We start from the raw sequence: 15,082 nt of genomic DNA on the forward strand, positions 1-15,082 counted from the left end.
TGTGGAAGATTCAAGAACGATTCACAAACATCCAAATTCCGATTATTGAAATATGTCAAGTAAAGCGGAAGTAAAACACACTCAGCGCGCCGCGCGGTCTTCGGGACGCAATGAGGAACGGAGCGAGAGTAGCTAAACATCATGCTTGTCATTACCCGGCCCCTCGGGTAATGCCAATGCTCAACTCACGGCTCTAGCTCAACTCATGCCGCGAGATAAAAAAAAAAACAACATACCTGACTGCTGCAGACAGCTGCTACAAAGTACGTCCACATAATGGTACGGTAGATATATTATATAGGACTAGATGCTAAATACTCGGTGGCGTTAGCAGCATATGTACAAAAAGCTAGATGCGAGCGTTAGTAAACGGCCGCCATCTTAAAGCAGTAGACTTCCCTGCAAGGCTGTTGCGAACCTTCCAAGCGAATCTAACTTTTTATCTGAAATACTCCTAAATTAGTAAAATATTAACTTGAATCTATCTTTAAAATAGTTTTAACTTTCACATGTCGAAAGTAGACAAAAGGGAAATTATGGAAAAACGGGCGCAATTTTAACAACTTTAACGGTTGATTCACAACATCAGATTAATTGAATATTTATTTATTTAAGCTTGCGAGGCTTTTAAAATTTTTTTTTTTTTTTTTTTTTTTTTTTTTACAGTTTTTGTAACTAATGTACAAAACATTAAAAGCAGCTAATAGCGGGGGGGGGGGGGGGGTCATCAATAATCGATTTATAATCGAATCGTAGCCTCTGAATCGTAATCGAATCGTTAGGTGCCCAAAGATTCCCACCTCTACTGTTGACCAAGAACAAGTTTTTGGTCGCTCTGCATAGCAGGAGCGAGAGAGTGAGAAGCTGTGGTGCTGTACGAGCATGAAGCAGAAAAACATGAACGTATGTTGTTTTTAAATAAAAAACAGACCCTTTTCACCCGATTCCGATGCGCTGAAAAATGGCGCCATCGGCCCTTTATATATATTATTTATATGACTCAGTTTAATCCAGGATCTGCACACTTGATGCGTTTATGAAGCAAAACAAAAGTTTGAATGTTGAAAAAAAGAAAAACAATTGCACGTCCTGCGATGTGACCATTGAGCATGCGCACATTGCGATGGCGATGTTCAAACGATATATTGTGCAGGCTTAGCTGATGGCATTTACTAGTGCGAAAGAATGGAATGTAAACAGATTCAGTGACTTCGCCTTTACAACAGATTCAAAACAATTCTTAAAAAAAAAAGTATCCAGCATTATTATTATAGTATACTACTACTATATATGTGTAAGAAGGTGGAAAGTTGGGGGTTATTATAATAATGGGGTATTTTAATAATTATCATATTGATTGCCAGTCATATTTTTTAAACAGGGTGTTATTTTAAAGTTATTCTTAGTGTAGAATCTGAATTCTCTAGTATTTACTAGAGATGTCCCGATCGATCGGGATGATCACGTCATTTTGAAAGTATCGGAATCGGCAAAAAAATATCGGACATGCCTTTTTTAAATACAGTGATACCTCAGCTCACGAACATAATTGGTTCCCAGAAAGTGTGTGTGAGGCGAAAAGTTCGTCTTCCGAACATTTATTTCCCATAAGAAACCATTAAAATGAGAATAATCTGTTCCCAGGTCCCCATAAAACATAATTTTCTACTAAATAAGCCTTAAAACTACACAAAAATATACTGTACCTTATTTTAAGTATAATAAATGTGCTATTGTATTATAATTAAAGAAATAAACTGCACTGTATAATAAAGTCGTTTTATTTACCTTTGTGATGGTAGTTGATGGCTTGATGGAATGGAGTGGGAGGAGGAGGGAGGGAGGGAGTTACTGTTTGGAAGGAGAGTGTTACCGGCAAAGTGCGCAGGTAGCGTAGACTCCACTGCTGTGCCCCCCACATGCTTTTGGTTGTTAATAAAAGTGCCCACAAAAAGCCATCCGACGCCTCTGGGTGTTTGTATGCACGCCGCCACCTTTCTGGAGAGGAAATCGGGCGAACCGAAGACAACCGACGACAACGAGCCAACGTGACTCGCCGAACACTGGTCCACTTCTCACGACGGTGGGAAGCTGAAAGCACCACCAATTACCAGTCGAGGGCGAATTGGTAACACGAGTCACCTTCCATAAGGACTGTAGGTAACTCTTTTTCGGTCCCATAATAGCAAAAGTACACTCAATATGGTCCAAATTGTCTATCAAACACAAACCACGTCTGCACTCAACGAAAGGGAGGGGACGAACTGGGACGCCGTGGGCGTGCGTCAGCTTCTCGTGGCGCTGTTCGACCGCGTGGTTTCGTTCGTCCGCCGAAAACTAGTTCGTCAGCAGAGACTATATGCTCGCGAATTTAATGTTCTTGAGGCGAAAAGTTCGTGAGCTTAAGCGTTCGTGAGCTGAGGTATCACTGTATATATATACTTTTTTTAATTAAATCATTTTCTAACTGTATTTAACGGCTTAAAGTAGGGTTATCAAATTTATCCCGGTAACGGCGGCAATTTTTTTTAAAAAATGTATCACGTTAAAATATTTAACGCAATTAATGAATGCGCTGCACGACCCACTCACGCATTATCGCGCTCAATCTGTAATGGCGCCGTTCTACCTATATAGAGAGCTTAAAGGCAGCGTATAATGGGTAGAGAGAATTTTGGCAGCCTTTGGAGCCTTGTTTTAAATGGCTAAAGCCTTAGAATCCCTCTCCCTACGATTAGAAATATTGTGGGAAGCAATGTGGGGAAGCAAGGTAGTAATAGATCTTTTTCTTAACTCCCTATTTTATTTCCCAATGCAGAGAAGATATATCAATTGGTAGCACTAAGCACAGTCATGGTTGCACTTCCCATCATGCATTTGGGCATGTCTACAGTATAATTTACTGAAAGCTCAAATACACTAGATGGCAATATTTAGTCACAATATACAAAGTCACATTTATCCTTTAAGAATTTCAAGTCTTTCTATCGGTGGATCCCTCTCACAGAAAGAATGTTAATAATGTAAATGCCATCTTGAGGATTTATTGTCATAATAAACAAATACAGTACTTATGTACTGTATGTTGAATGTATATATTCGTCCGAGTTTTATTCATTTTTTTCTTAATGCCTTGCCAAAATATCGGGAATGATTGGAATTGAATCGGGAGCAAAAAAAGCAATCAGATCGGGAAATATCGGGATCGGTAGATACTCAAACTAAAACGATCGGGATCAGATCGGGGGCAAAAAAACATGATCGGAACAACCCTAGTATTCACATATTATAGTATTAATTCTGATGTATGTGGGATTAACTCCAGAAATCGTTATTTATATGACAAACGTGATATGCTTTTATTTTGAAATGTTCACCGGAAGTACGTTCGCTACACCGCTAACAACTTTACACGCCGCAAAAAGCACTTTTCATCATTGCTTGTGGCGTCGCTAATAGAATTGTTCATTTTTTCGTTTGCAAATGCTCTTAACCAGCGATTTTTTATGTTTGATGTGTCACCTTTTAACCGCAAGTTTGCGTTTTGGAAAAGACTGCCAATGTTTTATAGCAGGCTAATGTAGGTAGTCTTTTTTCTCCATTAGTCTCAATGTAGCAATGCTAACGTTTACAGTGTTTAATATAGATGTGTTTTCTTATTTTGTATGTGTGAACTGTAACTCTGCGGCGTGTTGATGATCAATAAACATCTGGACACAACAACTGGAGTCTCATATGTCCTCTACACGCACGCACGAATGTATGCACGCATGCACGCGGTGATAAAACACAGCCGTGAAAATTACCGCCCTCATTTTTATTTAACTTGCGATAAATGGACTCATTGCATACCCCGACAGGCTTAGCAACTTCGATAAAACAAGTCGTTAGTTAGAATTACGACCGCCCCCTCCCCCAAAAAAACATTTTCTCCTCGGATCTAAACAATTCACGTAGGTCAAAATGGCGAATTTCACCAAAAGGTGAGTGATTTTCATGCCTGTGGTATTCTGTGCAAAGCGTCAGTCAATTTCAACACAGGTGTGAAAACCAAAAACATTTTCATGAATTTATAAAACCCCGCCGGACAAGCTGGACAGGATGTAAAAAGTGGACATGTCCGGGCAAAAGAGGATGTTTGGTCACCCTATTCTGATTTATTATGACATCAACATTCCCAGCTGTCAAGTCATTTTGAAATAATTGTGACACGTGCTTCCGGATGCCCTGACATCATTCGATAGGCTAAGTGCACAGGTTCAGGCCAGTCGGCTTTAAATGTGTACACGAGTGTCTTTCCACTGGTGGGGCTGATTTTGTAAAAGCTCAGCGAGCCGGTGCTGAAGCTCAACCCGATCTCTAGTCTGCAAGACACCGTGGTCCTCTTGAGTGGCACATCTCGACCTCGCTCGAAGGCTGTTAGCATGTTGTTGAACCACATCAGACAGAAAGCATTGCTGTTGCTTTCCAGCGCCGATGAAATCCCACTTCGCTCCATTTTACCGCTGCAGCATAAACCAATGATCCATGGAGCACCGTGGAGCTCCACCTCCCAGAGATGGTCGCCTTTAGAGAAGCTCTGTGAGCTGAGAACCTGGAAGAAGCTAGTGAATCTGTGAGGAGACGGCGGGTACGGCTGCTTGGTGGTGCTGAACGTCACAGTTTTCAAGTCCTCAGAGAGGATGAGGTTAGGATGAGCTGTGCTGATATCAAACGTCACCTCAGACGGGTTGAGGGTTTTACGAAGTGAGCGCTGTATAGCGCCGAGACTTTCCTTAAGTTCAAGGTTCTTGCGTTCTAATTTAGGAATGACTCGAACTGGGTCGCCCTTTGGCTCCACAAGGCCCTCTGATTCCCCAATGGCTTTTCCTGTCATCTCCGCAATGTGCGGTTGCAGGTCTTGAAAGTCTTCTGTGAACTTGGCATCACCTCCCTCTGCCAGGAGCGACTCCGTCCTGAGCAGAACTTGTTTTAGCTGCTCTGTGAGTTGGGTAGCCTGACCGACCCTGAGGCTCACACTGGCCTCCTCTGGAGAAAGCTCTTCATCCAGGAGCTGCATGACGTCATTGCCATATTTCAGCACGACAGCGTTGAGCTGGCGCAGGTGTTCCGATGCCTTTTCTCTCAACAGTTTATTAGCGACGGTCAAATCTGCTTCATGTTCCTTCTCCTTTTTTAGCACATTCTCCGCCAACTCCAACTGGACGGCAAGGTCCTTGACTTGAGATGCCAGTTGAAAGTTGTTTGTGTGAACCTCTTTGGATTTGATGTCATTTCCCTCATTTTGTGGGTGCTGTGTAGCTACATCCAAACTGCATTTTGTTTTGCATTCTACCACAGCCGGCTTGACTTGACCTGCAGCAGTTTCTCGAGACTCGACAATACCAGACATTTTGTAACTGATTACTAAGACTTGGTCCTCTTGATAATCTGCCTGACACTCGGGGCAGCAGTGACGGTCAAGCCCTTCTCCCAGAGTTTGAATGCAGACATGACAGTAGATGTGACCACAGGGCAGAGACACAGGCCTTGAGTAGAGCTGCAAGCAGATAGGGCAGCACAGCTTTAATGCTAAAGTCTCTCTGGACTTGATGATGGTGGAGTTTGTCAGAGCAGACATGTTGATAGACCCTGCAGGAAAAATATGGAAAAAACTGATTTGATTCCTATGATGCCTGCACAGTAGTTACTGTATGTTCACTGCATGGCCAGTATTAAAGTAAGAACGGTAACATTTATGAATATGCATTGCTAGACACAAAACGGGATCTAATGTATAACTAAAAACAGGTGGTGTCGGTATTAATGATACCACAGTGAATGTAGAGTGTAGGGCTGCAGCTATCGAATATTTTAGTAGTCGATTAATCGATGGACTAGTTAGTTCGAATAATCGAGTAATCGGATAAGGAACATGAAAAATTAAAATACCTGAGCTGAGCCTCAAACGGTGTAACTTTTTTTTTTTTTAATGAGGATCTGTGTACAACAAAATAACAATTGGCTAACTTGCATAGAAAAGGTTCGCTAACTGAAATGCTATAAAATGCTAAAGTTTTATTTACAATGCTCTTAACAAATGGTTCAGACACATATTCGCACAAAAAATTGCTCAATACACCTATAAACTAAATTATGAATGCATTAAAAAACATTATCTCATACAAAAACTTAGCTTTCGTTAGTCTTAACAGGGAGCAGTTGGATTCAGCTATGTGAAAAGAGGCAGACCAAGCAGTGTATACGCCCTAATCAATAACATTAAATGCAAGCACTTTCAAAATAAACCATTACAACGCCACTTTAATTAACCGAATACTCGAAGCAACAAAATTTAATTTGAATATTTCTTTCTAATCGAATACTCGAGTTAATCGATTAATCGTTGCAGCACTAGTAGAGAGACAACTAAATCTCACAGGTGATTAATCTCTATATTGGGCTCTCACTGCATGTTGTTAGCACTGCTTGTGCATCCTCCCTGCCCTGTCATACCCGTCTTCCCTTTTCCTATCTTATTGGTTACAGTTAGTAGGTGACAATTATCCCCTCCTCACATGCTAGGCACCATATACTGTATATTTAATCACGTTCCTGTATCACCATTCACCGTCCTTTCTCTCTACCATGGGTGTCCAAACCTGTCCTCAAGGGCCGCTGTGGGTCCAGGTTTTTGTTTCAAACAATCGAGCACAGACTGTTTAACCAATGGAGTTTGTGCTAAAACAAGCAGCACCTGACTGCAATCAACTGAATACACTTGTGAGATTGGTGAAAAGATGTCGTCTTGTTTTGTAGGAATGAAATCCAGCACCCACTGCGGACCTATGTGGAATAGTTTGGACACCACTGCGCCTAAACAGTCCTCTGTCCAGTTGCATTTTCTAATAAACACCACATTGTAAACAATTATAAAGGGATTATACCAAACTCCCGTGGCACATTAAGGCTGTTTAAAAGGCATTCAAAAGTACCTTTCTGTATGAATAAGCAGTTGAACACAGGATTAAAAAAAAGAAAGACTTACACGTCTTTTTTTAAGAGCTCTCCTACTGTACTTATCTGTATTTTAACCGTTTACAGGAACCTGGAATCAGGTCTGGGTAATCTGCTTGTACAGTATCTCCAGTTGTGGGCAGGCCTAGTGAAGCCATAAAAATGGGGCTCAGCAAGCGTTTCTTTCAAAGGGCAACATTTAGATTTTTATATTTGGATAGATCAGGAATTAAATAAGACATGTGAAAGTTCATTTTACTTGTATCTAAGTTAAAATTTTCCATGAAATAAATTATTGTCCACCTGAAGAAACATAAAACCCTTTAGTAAAAAATTCCATATACATATTATACATATTATTATTAGGGGTCTCAAACGAATAAAATTTTTAATCAAGTTAATTACAGCTTAAAAATTAATCGTAATTAATCGCAATTAATCGCAATTCCAACCATCTATAAAATATGCCATATTTTTCTGTAAATTATTGTTGGAATGAAAAGATAAGACACAAGACAGATATATACATTCAACATACGGTACATAAGTACTATATTTGTTTATTATAACCATAACTCAACAAGATGGCATTAAAATTATTAACATTCTCTTAAAGCGATCCAGGAATAGAAAGACTTGTAGTTCTTAAAGGATAAATGTTAGTACAAGTTATGGAAATTTTATATTAAAACGCCTCTTAATGTTTTCGTTTTATTAAATTTGTAAAAATGTCACTCAAAAAATAAACTAGTAGCTCGCCATTGTTGATGTCATTACACCATGCGCAATCCCCAAACCCATAAAATCATTTGTACCTAAGCGCCAGCAGAGGGCGCCAAATAACAAAAAACAAGTAACAAGCGGACATTACACTTCTGTCATTTTAATCTGAGCGGGCCATGTGCGTTAATTGCGTCAAATATTTTAAAGTGATTAATTAAAAAATAATAATTACCGCCCGTTAACGCGATAATTTTGACAGCCCTAATTATTACATATAATATTACTATATTAATAAAAATTTGCAGTCTGTAGGAGAATGTCTTTGTAAGACACATTCCCGTCCACTTACACCCCTGTGTACCACCTGAACTGATAAACATGAAAGTTGGTATAAGTCAATATAGATTTATTTTGCATTGATTATTTAGCCTATCAATTAATTAGGTTCACATTCGTGAGAAATGTAGCCCTGACCCCCGTTCACCCAATCTGTTTTGTCTTAGAGAGGCAGTCGGACATCCAGGCATTTAATGACGTCACCAGCCACAACAAAGCGTCGCCATATTGACAATGGGGTAAAAGACGAGTCACTTATAATAGAAACGCATTGAACTTTCGTCTTATTTGCAGTCTTTTTTCCGTCGGAATGGCTAAAAGTTGCTGTGTTGCGGGTTGTCACACAAGGAAGAGTTCGGAGCCGCATTTGAAGTTCTTCATTCTTGTGAGGAAAAAAAGGGGAAACAAATGGCTGAGCGCAATTAATCGAGGAACAGTAAAAGAAGACGGTTCCGTGGACTATTTTCGCCTGTGGGAACCTAAATCCAAGCACATTTACGTTTGCAGCCGACATTTTATTACTTGTGAGTTTACTCGCAAAGCGTTTTTTTTCCCCTTTTTCCGTGATCTGCTATGATTAGTCAATCGGTATATTATTAGCATTGTGGGAATTGGTTATTTTGCCGTGACGTGTTGACAGCTAAATAAAGCTTGGAGGCGAATTGCCGGTAAAGGCAGAAATAATCACTTCGTATATACTACCAATTTTCTCAGTTCCACACAGTACATATTCCACGTAAATGATAAAGGTCAACTTACTGGGTGACTTTATGAGGTAGTTGTAGATGTTTCCGAACTCCACTGTAGGCCATTCCTTTGTTTATCCAGCTATCAGCTGCGACTTTGTATCGGCAACTTTGTACGCCAATAAACGCTCATTTTAAATTGCATCGCCTCCTCGCGTCTGTCGGCAGTGACTCGTGATAATAGTAAGCCACGTTTAAGACGTTTTTAGGAATAAAAGACGCAAAACACACCTGAAATATATGAATTTCAGACATTTGTCTATGAAATGTTTAGCTATGCGTACCCCCCTCACAAAATGGCGACAGTTGCTGAGCGATGTGACGTCATCGTGACATCACGCCGACTTCCTCACCAAAGTGTACATGCAGGTTATGCTCTTATATGGTCCCTACTAATGTTGAGACCAAACCTACGCCCTTGACAATAGGCTATTTCTAGGTCACAGTGAGGTAGGTTTTATTTTCCTCGGAACAATGTTCTAATCGAAACATTTTATACAATCAATGCTCTTCAGTCTCATTATTTCAGACAAGAGTAAAAGTATTCGTTATGCTTTTGTTTAGTTGACAAAAGCAAGAATTTACGATTTAGTTTGATAAAACTTGACGGCAACTTTAGGTCATAAAAAAGTAGTTACCTGACCATAGTTACCAGACACTCTTCTAAACAAGAATTTAAATTTCATAAACATTATGTGAACTCACCGATCAGGAAAGCGGTGTGTACTCACGTTAGGCGTTTGCCATCAAGAGGACGGAACTCGAGTTGTAACTTGTTAGCTCACTCGGACTTGAAACCAATTCTCTGGCACGCCCCCGAGAGCTCAACATAAAACTTTCACATTTATCAAAGATAAAGAATACTTAAGAAAATAAAACAATTGTAAACAACGATTTTATATTAAAAACATTTTATTTCAAATCCATCCCAATCCGAGCACGCATACCATTTCCAAACATCATTTTCAACTACCTCCAATAAATCCCTTACATCTGTCAAACATGAAAAGTAGGATAGGATAAAAATAAATATGAGTCATTTAACAATCCTAACCATTAAAGTTCAGCACACTTCCTGAATCTGGCAAAAAGTCTCTATAAAATTAAAGCCTTTCTCATTCACAGTGTACAAGCATTTTTAAAAGTAGTTGTGCAGTAACTAGAAGGAATAAGTGAAATGTGCTATTTCAAACATTTTTTTAAAACTTGCCATCACAGTCATTCTGTAATCATATTAAAGCAACCATTTCCAACTATTAACCCAGTAGTGTGTACAGGCTTAATGAGGAATTGTCATACCTTAAATTCATGCGTACCATGGCTATATTTGAACAATATAACGGACAAACCACATGAGCCAACACAACTCCATAACCAACCATAAATCCTCTCCAACACACCTCTCAAGTCAACATCAAACTCTCATGACTGCTGAACAGGAAAGTCACATCACTGGTTGGGAATTCAAATGGTCCCTGTCTCAGAAAACAAAGCAAAAACAAAAAAAAAACCGCACACATTAGTAGCTACAAGTTTGGCATTACGATTATTTTTGGCCCATGCTTTGAGTTGATATGTTCCACAGTGTTAAAAGGTGCCATACACAAACAACGGGAATGATTGTGAATGCAACTAATAAAGGTAAAACATAACTTCAACATTTGCATATTTATGTTTTACATTAAAAAGATTGTAGGTAATGCATTTGGACATAAGTCAGTCAGAGTAGTGTAATTAGATCTTTTTGCACTGACATTCTCAGCTATCACTAAATGAGGAATGTTTGACAGTTACGGCATCTTAGTAACACCAACGAGGATTCAAAGGCAGTCAAAGGCAAGGTGGGAAATGTCTGGCAACACGTCGCTGTAAATATTAAGGCAGAGAATGGCTATGTATTTTGGCATAAGGTAAGAATGGCGTGTCTACAGTAGTGTCTCGAGGTCCAGTTCTGGCAGTGGTTCCTTCCAATAGGTGACGCTGCTGAACTCAGGACACGCAAAAGCAAAGGAGCCACTCCCATCAAGCGCTGGGAAGAAATGTTCCACTAGCTCACCTAGATGGCTATACCTGCATCACAGACAATCGCAATTATTGATGATGGATGCGTCCTGATGTTTCATTCAAACGGCTTTGAAATACAGTCACGTGAAAAAATTAGGACACCCCATTAAATATTCAGTTCTTTATTAAGACATGCTCAAATATCAATGTCTGATCTTGTTTTTCTTTATCTCTGGAAAGAAAGTTTGCCCCACTCCTCAACGCAGAATACTTTCGGATGTGAGATGTTTGACGGGTTTCTAGCATGTAGAGCCCGTTTCAAGTCACCTCACAGCATCTCAATGGGATTAAGATCTGGTTTGGAATTTTGGTTTGATGAGTAAAACAATGTCAATTTTTGTTGTTCACCTGCAATTAAATCACTTACATTTCCAGAGATAAAGAAAAACAAGATCATACATTGATATGTGAACATTTCTGAATAAAGAACTGAATATTTAATGGGGTGTCTTAATTTTTTCACATGACTGTAGGTCAAAACTTACGAGGACTTGTTTCCTTTGGTCATCTCCTGGATCAGCTCCCCTTTTGGATTGACAGTAAATATCCTGGTGTCGAGTACCCCTACCTGTGTGTAGGCATAAGCATCCTGCAAAGACAGTGGAAAATATGTAGTATTAAGTAGCATTGCCACAAATAGTTTCTGTATCACTTTTAACTATTCTATATTATTTTCCTTGAATAACGGTAGTTTGAACAACAGACCCAATGTCCAAATTTATTATGGACGTATTCTCCGCTAAAAATAATAATAGAAGTAGCCAAGAGATGGCGCTATCTAACCTCGTTAGAACTGATGCTGCCTTCACATGCTCTAGGAAAGATTATCCTTACCACTTGCAAATTGGTAGTTATGAGTACAGTGGTACCTTTACTAACGAAATTAACTGGTTCTGGAAGTATACAGAGGTAGATTTGTGTCTTTATTATTCAATCAAAAAAAAAAAAAAAAGTCGTTTCAATCAAATATACATTTTCAATTAAAAAAAAAAAGTCATTTCAATAAAAAATGTGTTTGAATGCCAATTTTTTTTTTTTGGATTGAAGTCAAGTTTTTTTTTTTTTTTTTTTACTTGAAGTAATGTAGTTTTGCATTTTGGGCCACGTTTTGGCTAGGACATTGTCTTTATTATTCAATCAAAAAATAAGTTGCTTCAAAACAAAAAAACATGTTTTCAATAGAAAATCACTTCAATCAAAAAATTAAAAAAATTCAATCATAGAAAAAAAGTTTTTGAATGCGAAAAAATACTTGAGACTCAGAAATTTGCATTTGAACACTTAATTTTTCATTGAAACTGGTTTCTTTGATTGAAGCAATCCTTTTTGTGTTTGGGCCATATTATGGGTAGGACCTTTGTGTCTAAATTATCCAATCCCAAAAAAAGTTGCTTCAATCATAAAAAAACTATTTTCAATCAAAGAAAAAATCTTTTGCAAAAATGAAATCGCCCCTCCTTAAATATATATATATATATATATATATTTTATTTTTATTTTTTTTAAATATATATTTTTTTAATTGAAGTGTCACTTTTTTCGGAGAGCAAAAAAGTTTTGAAATCATTTTTTATTTGAAGTAATAAAAGTTTTGAACGCACTTTTTTTTAAGTAAAAAAAGTTTTGATTGAATCCTTTTGACACAAAGATCCAACTTCGCGGCTACTTTCAAAATGTTTGAGTGACAGGTGACTACGCCAATGGCATAAAAGCGTGATGAAGCAAGAATAATGGCCACCAGGTCTCCAACCAGCCAACACTTTCAAAACAAACCATCAGAACGCCACTCCAGATAAATGAATACTCGATGCAGCAAAATTTGATTCTAAGCTTTTTTCTAATCAAATTACTTCTGTTAATCAATTAATCGTTACAGCACTAGATAGCCCACTAATCAATAAATAATTCCTATATGTGTAATTTTATTCCACAAATCTCTAATTTCTATTTTTTCTCACATCGATGAGTCCGATCGATATATGAATGAATTAACAGCACAAATGTAACACTAGTTGCCCTCAATTCAGAATATTCATGGTGATGAATAAGAGAGGATGTGCAAAGGTGCATACGTTGGTCCTGTTTCCAAAGGCGGCGTAGAAAGGCTGTCTTTTGGGATTGAATAAGTCTCTGATGTCACTGAGACAAGCAACTTTAAAGACCTCTGGCTTCTTCTCAATCACCTCCCTGCATAATAAACAACAGTCAGTTCATTAAAAATTTAGAGAGGACGTTTCTACACAACAAGAAATGCTGTGTGCTTGACTAATAATTATCCGAATGACATATTACATATAAATTCTCAAAATAATCAAAAGGGAGAGAACTAATCATGAATGTTTCTACCTGTGCAGTGCTGAAAATAGGCTGCTCGGGGCCAGCAGTACTGGGCCTTTCGGGAGAACAGTGCCTTTGTCATTGACCCACTGCAGGTAGTTCTTCGTGATGGCGGCCATGCCTATCGCTCGCGCAGAACAATACAGAAACTTGTAGCCATTTCTGCATCGAAAGAAGTAAGTCATTTAAACAGCTATGCAAATATGAGTGTCAAATACTTCAGTTCACCTACTGGTGAATTTTGTGGTAGAGCTTAGCAATGTCTTTGTGTGTCCAGTCTTTGCCAAACTGAGGCAGGATGTGTCCCAGAGCATCAGACCTGTTGGAAAACAAAGCTACTTTAAGCATTATGTTTGAAGATGTTTGTGTCAGGAGACCAATTTAAAATACAGGTAGTCCCCAGGTTACGAGGTACCCGACTTATGTGATTTCGACTTTATGACGCGTGTCTCGTGCTCTGTTTTCTCTCCAGATGTTTTTTTTTGTTTGTTTTTTAAAGTCGCATAACAGTGTCTCGTCCGCAAACTCTCAGCATTGATGGTGAGTACAGTATATTGTCATTTGTTATTTATTAGGTCTAATTATTCTAAATGGTTGATCTCTACAGTAATTACTATGCATACAGTGCCCTCCATAATTATTGGATTTATAATAATTATGTGGTTTTTAGCTTCTAATATTTTTTTTTTTCTAAATAATATGGGACCTTAACGGGAAAAAAGAGAAAAATCCATTTATTCAGTGGGGAAAAAATCCCACATAAAGAAATAATTATTTGACATCAAATAATGTGTGTCACAATTATTAGTACCCCTGGTGTTAATACTTTGTACAATCCCCTTTTGCCAACAAAACAGCACCTAATCTTCTCCTATAATGTTTCACAAGATGGGAAAAGACAGAAAGAGGGATCTTCAGCCATTCCTCTTTGTAGAATCTCTCTAAATCATCCAGAGACCTGGGTCCTCTCCTCTGTACTCTCTCCTCTTCGGCTTACCCCACAGGTTTTCAATGGGGTTGAGGTCTGGGGACTGAGATGGCCATGGGAGGAGCTTGATTTTGTGTCTTGTGAACCATTTCTGTGTAGATTTGGCCGTATGTTTAGGGTCATTGTCTTGCTGAAAGACCCAGTGACGACCCATCTTCAGCTTTCGGGCAGAGGGCAACAGATTTTGATTTAAAATGTCCTGGTATTTCAAAGCATTCATGATGCCATGCACCCTAACAAGGTTCCCAGGGCCTTTGGAAGCGAAACAGCCCCACAGCATCGCTGACCCACCCTCATACTTCACAGTGGGTATGAGGTGCTGTCTACACGCCAACAAGCTGTTTGGGAGGCATGCACGGAGAAAAACTTTCCTCACTCACAATCATAAACGCAAACGTCTGGAGTTCGCCAAGCGGTATTGGGGCTTCAACTGGGACCGTGTGCTTTGGTCAGATGAGACCAAGATTGAGCTTTTTGGAACCAAACACTCTAAGTGGGTTTGACGTGCCACGAAAGATGCGCATGCTGAAAAGCACCTCATACCCACTGTGTAGTATGGGGGTGGGTCAGTGATGCTGTGGGGCTGTTTTGCTTCCAAAGGCCCTGGGAACCTTCCCCACTGAATAAATGCACTTGTATTGAAGGTTGGATTTTTCTCTTTTTTTCCATTAAGGTCCCATATTATTTAGAAAAAAAAATATTACAAGCTAAAAAACACATAATAATTATGGAGGGCACTGTAGCTGGTATTTCTTTATACTACAGTATATGTGTGGTTCGCTTTCCTTTGTTGCACTCGGACTTGTTTGACGTCATGCCAGCGCTATTTTCCGTTAGTTTCGAGGGGTTTCTTTCACGTTGTGAAGTGGCGGTGAGTGCCAGTTAACATTTC

At 39.0% G+C, this 15,082-nt stretch overlaps 2 protein-coding genes across 12 annotated transcripts in view; both read right to left on the bottom strand.

The window, feature by feature from the left end:
- Positions 1-731: 731 nt before the first annotated feature.
- On the bottom strand, positions 732-9,653 carry trim107 (tripartite motif containing 107). 7 transcript variants are annotated; one of them, XM_057846349.1, is made up of 3 exons: positions 9,507-9,554; positions 7,028-7,141; positions 732-5,631 (listed from the first exon to the last, which is right to left on the bottom strand). In XM_057846349.1, exon 3 carries the CDS (start codon positions 5,618-5,620, stop codon positions 4,190-4,192), a length of 1,431 nt encoding a protein of 476 aa, XP_057702332.1. In that variant the 5' UTR covers positions 5,621-5,631; positions 7,028-7,141; positions 9,507-9,554; the 3' UTR covers positions 732-4,189. The 7 variants fall into 7 exon arrangements, with proteins under 7 accessions (XP_057702332.1, XP_057702335.1, XP_057702334.1 ...); XM_057846352.1 differs by having other exon boundaries at positions 732-5,539; positions 9,507-9,551; XM_057846351.1 differs by lacking the exon at positions 9,507-9,554 and adding an exon at positions 8,815-9,047.
- Positions 9,654-9,730: 77 nt separating this feature from the next.
- Positions 9,731-15,082, bottom strand: part of LOC130921953 (phosphatidate phosphatase LPIN2-like) — a 29,328-nt gene continuing 23,976 nt past the window's right edge. For all 5 annotated transcript variants that reach the window (XM_057846343.1, XM_057846346.1, XM_057846344.1 and 2 more), the window contains 5 exons: positions 13,435-13,521; positions 13,212-13,364; positions 12,938-13,052; positions 11,351-11,454; positions 9,731-10,871 (listed from right to left, as the gene is read on the bottom strand). In XM_057846343.1, coding sequence (XP_057702326.1) covers positions 10,727-10,871; positions 11,351-11,454; positions 12,938-13,052; positions 13,212-13,364; positions 13,435-13,521 — 604 coding nt within the window. In that variant the 3' untranslated portion in view covers positions 9,731-10,726. The remainder of the gene's footprint in view (positions 10,872-11,350; positions 11,455-12,937; positions 13,053-13,211; positions 13,365-13,434; positions 13,522-15,082) is intronic.

Source organism: Corythoichthys intestinalis, chromosome 9 (genome assembly GCF_030265065.1).
Source record: "Corythoichthys intestinalis isolate RoL2023-P3 chromosome 9, ASM3026506v1, whole genome shotgun sequence".
In the NCBI taxonomy this organism is placed as follows: Eukaryota; Metazoa; Chordata; class Actinopteri; order Syngnathiformes; family Syngnathidae; genus Corythoichthys; species Corythoichthys intestinalis.

Bases quoted from the DNA above. Each gene is read 5' to 3' on its own strand.
- trim107 (XM_057846350.1), bottom strand. From the start codon at position 5,620: ATGTCTGCTCTGACAAACTCCACCATCATCAAGTCCAGAGAGACTTTA.